At 33.8% G+C, this 4,132-nt stretch overlaps 1 protein-coding gene across 1 annotated transcript; it reads left to right on the forward strand.

Moving 5' to 3' along the window:
- LOC306863056 (histone H2B, gonadal-like) lies at window positions 1-2,514 on the forward strand (the record flags this gene model as incomplete). Its single annotated transcript, XM_079406217.1, has 2 exons — window positions 1-117; window positions 2,278-2,514. The coding sequence occupies 2 exons, from the start codon at window positions 1-3 to the stop codon at window positions 2,512-2,514; spliced, it is 354 nt and encodes a 117-aa protein (XP_079262343.1).
- Between the last annotated feature and the right edge of the window lie 1,618 nt (window positions 2,515-4,132).

The following is a 4,132-nucleotide window of genomic DNA, read 5'->3' on the forward strand; positions in this document are numbered from 1 at the left end:
ATGTCCAATGAAGGAGCAAAGAAGAAAGGTAAAGCACCTGGGGACAAAAAACCGTCTAAACGGAAAGCAAAGAGGAGGGAAACGTATGCAGTGTATATCTACAAAGTTTTGAAGCAGGTGAGAAAGTTTTCATAAATCATAAAGATGATCAATTACAAAACTTCGATTCCGAGTCTAAATTTCAAGTGGATGATATGCGTTTGACGCCGCGTTCGATTCGTGAATCATTATTTTGAATCGGATCTTTTCAGTGTATCGATCGAACTGATTCAAGGAACCGGTCTGAAAGAATCACTCGGTCTAATCGGTCCAAGCATAGACTGGGTCCAAGTGGTTTTCCAGTCTTTTTTTTTTTTTTTTTTTTTTTTGACTCCCTGAAATAAGAACCATTTGTGTCGGTTCTGGGACCGATGTATGGCAATTTTTTTTTCAGTATCCGAGCGAGTATTATTATTATTATTATTATTATTATTATTATTATTATTATTATTATTATATATATTTCTTTTAAATCGAAACGTGAGAACATTTTCATCCAATAAGTTATACTTTTCATGTAAATTACATCTAGATTCTAAATCGCTTTATGCAGTGAATTATGGCTGCCTGCAAATCAACAGGGACGCACCTTTACTAATAAAATATAACCAAAAGACCTAAACGCGGCTTTATTTGAACATTTTGCTCATGCAACGCGACGCACGCGCTTAGAATGTTAAACGCGCGCTTATCTTTTTATTATAATTTTTTTTATGAACATAGTTAAACAAAAAGCAGTTACGGTACAAAATAATAGTAGCTAATAAAGAATTTAAACTGAAAAGTTATAACGCAAATAAATTACTAGACCGAAGTATAAAATAAATGCATTGCATTCAAAGGAAAATATTAAACCGTTTACAAACTTCAACAGTTTTAAAAGCCTTCTTATTACAAGAATTAGAAATAGTCTCAAAGTAGTGATGTCAGCAAGCAATATCTAAAACAATGGCTTCTGTATATAAAATTAACAAAATAAGAAGATTAGGTAAAATTTATTTTTCTGTAAGTGCTTTTTTTTTTTTTTTTTTTTTTTTTTTTTTTTTTTTTTCTCAAAACACTTTCCCAAACTAAAATCTTTATCAATATTCTCAATAACAAATAAGGATAGGTTTTTCCACTACAATTTAGGGTAATGGCAGTGCCAAAATAAATGCACTATAGTCTCTGGGTGCTGTTTGCAAAAAGAGCAGTTTGTATCTCTTTTTATATTTTTTAAGGAAGTATTAACAGGATATATACAATGGATAATTCGAAAGGAAACCTCTTATCTTATTAGTAATTATATTTATTTGGAATCAACTAAACTTTCCTCCAGGCAATATCAGAGACAAGAATTCCAGTAAACCGTAACATTTGGAATTGATACAAAATCATTATGGAATAACAAACGTATTGATTAGAAGAAGAGGCAGAAAAGCACTGTTTTCCCACCATTGAAATAGTAGGATCTAAAGAAGGTAAAATAGAAGGATAGGGGGTCATTTGAAAGACTAATAACTCCAGATGGTATGGCATCAAAAACCATAGCAAGTTCTTTGAGAGTAATGGGAATATTAAAACGATAAAGAAATTCTTCATAATTTAATAAGTGGCCATTTTCATTAAACCACTGATTTACGAGCAAGATATCTGCCTCATACCAACGCTGGCAAAAAAGAGATTTGTTTTTATGCAGAATATCACGGTTATTCTAGATAAAAAATATTTGAGGAGAAAAGTTGTGTTTGTATAATAGAGCCCAGGCGAGAAGGACCTGCTTATGAAAATTAGATAACTTTGCTGGTCATTTTTCTACACCAAATTTGGAGAAAATGTAATGTGGAATAAAGTTCCATATAGAGGTTGGATTTTTAATAAAGTGTTTGGCCCAATTGATTTTAAGCGTATTCCTAAACGTACAAAAATCTAACATATTAAAACCATTTTCATAAAAACGTGCACCTATCAGAATCCCCATATGTGACTGTGATTTTATGTCATGATGTAAAAAGAATCACTGAATTGCTTTTTACCTGATTCTTTGAAATTTGATTCGTTGTTTTGAAAACATCCCATAGTTATTAGTTCAATGAACTACAGTAGTCCACATTTGAAGTGGATCCAAACCTTTCATCAAGTTGCCCCAAAATGCGTTCTTGTCTTAGGACTTTTTTTGATCCACTTCAAATGTTGACTACTATATATGACCTTTAAAACATACTGAATGTGTTTGTGTCTATACGTGTTCCTCCATAGGTTCATCCCGACACTGGTATCTCCAGCAGGGCGATGAGCATCATGAACTCGTTTGTTAATGATGTGTTCGAGCGCATCGCTACAGAGGCCTCACGGCTCGCTCACTATAACAAGCGGTCGACCATCACAAGCAGAGAAGTGCAGACCGCAGTCCGGTTGCTGCTGCCCGGAGAACTCGCTAAACACGCCGTGTCAGAGGGCACCAAGGCCGTCACCAAATACACCAGCTCCAAGTGATCACCTGTGAGCTGTCCAAGAGCCGGAGGAGCATTTCAGTTCAAAAAAGTCCTATGTAAAATTGGCCATGTTTGCAATCACTCTTCAATATTAATAAATACACACAAATCCAGTGCAACTGTTCATTATCCTGAATTAGAAAACGAGTACGGAAGAACACCGCAAAGAGAATGAGTGATTGACCATACCATATGTACAATGACTACCATGGTACTTGTATATTATGTCCACAAACATGGGAATGCCATTCTGAGTTTTGTTACTAAAATATGACCACTATAAAGATGTCCACCAGTGCCGTTACCATGGAGTTACTGAATTCAGTGAATACATAATGAAGTCATGAATTTACATAAGTGTTAGTTGATGCATAAGATTCCTGATTTCAAATGTGTAATGAGGGTATAATTGGATTAAATGTGATTTAGTGACCAAGGGAAGTCTGGGTTTCTCACTAAAGCTGCATTTTTTGTTCTAAATGTCTCCAATTTAATAAAGGGTTTTAGAGTTTATAAAATACTGTATGTGATATGATGCAGATCAGGGCCCTCTAGGTCTGTGACCCTGCATTTACAGCAAGTGATGTGCAGAAATCACTCTGTAAGGTTGTATTTTTGCCACTAGATGGAGTCATTTTAACACTATTGAGATTGGAGCAGTAATATTACAGCAATATTCACAGAATCTCATAATATTGACTTTCAGGAGGTAGTGAGTGAAATAATCACAGCTTAAGATGGAATGCAGCAGCACTTTCATATACCATGTATGTTTTCCACACTGGGTTAACTATTTGTATGGGCAAATTAGTACAAATATGTTGAATCTAATGAAAAAAACAACCTACACAGAACAAATGCAAAACCAAACAATTAGATATGTGTTTCAAACAAAAGAAACCTAAGCATATCCCGGTGACTGAAAAATAAATGCTTTTTAAGAAACATATGATTCTTAGAAGCAAAAATATATTGCCTGCACCGGAAAAAAAAAAAAATATATAAAAACATAAGGCATTCTGATTATATCTTTATGAATAAAAAGTATGATATATTATAATGTACATACAGTATTATACAATATGTTATTGTAATGTATATATTATATATATTTAAAAATATATGGCTTTTTGTTTTTTTAATAACCTGTAAGCGCCAAATTGCGGTTTTTTATTATATTATTGTTTATTTTTAACTAAATATATGGGAAATATCCAAGCTACTGGTACTTCAAACCAATCACACATGCCTAAGGTGTCTAGAAAATTGTCATTAATAACTTTTACATAAATGCTGACAAATTTTCAATTTTGGTGGAGTAATTGGATTTTCCAAAATGACGCCCTGTGTCTGTGAAGCTTATTTATGGACATGATATTTATGGTGAAAGACGCAAAGCTTGGGGTTAGGGGTTAGTAGCTTTGAATACAATTTTATTTTCATATTTAAAATGCTGAAGTAATAACTTGTCCATTTTACAGTCTAGTAGCTGACCAATGAAGTATTTCACAGGGGGAAGCTTTGGTGAAAACAAATCACGCTTTGTCCTTCATTAATCAGGGAAGTCTGAGGAACACTGGGCCCCGACATGGTGTTTCGTATTCCCAGCCCTCCCTCTC

The sequence above is a fragment of the Barbus barbus genome (genome assembly GCF_936440315.1).
Source record: "Barbus barbus genome assembly, chromosome: 44".
NCBI classification, from domain to species: domain Eukaryota; kingdom Metazoa; phylum Chordata; class Actinopteri; order Cypriniformes; family Cyprinidae; genus Barbus; species Barbus barbus.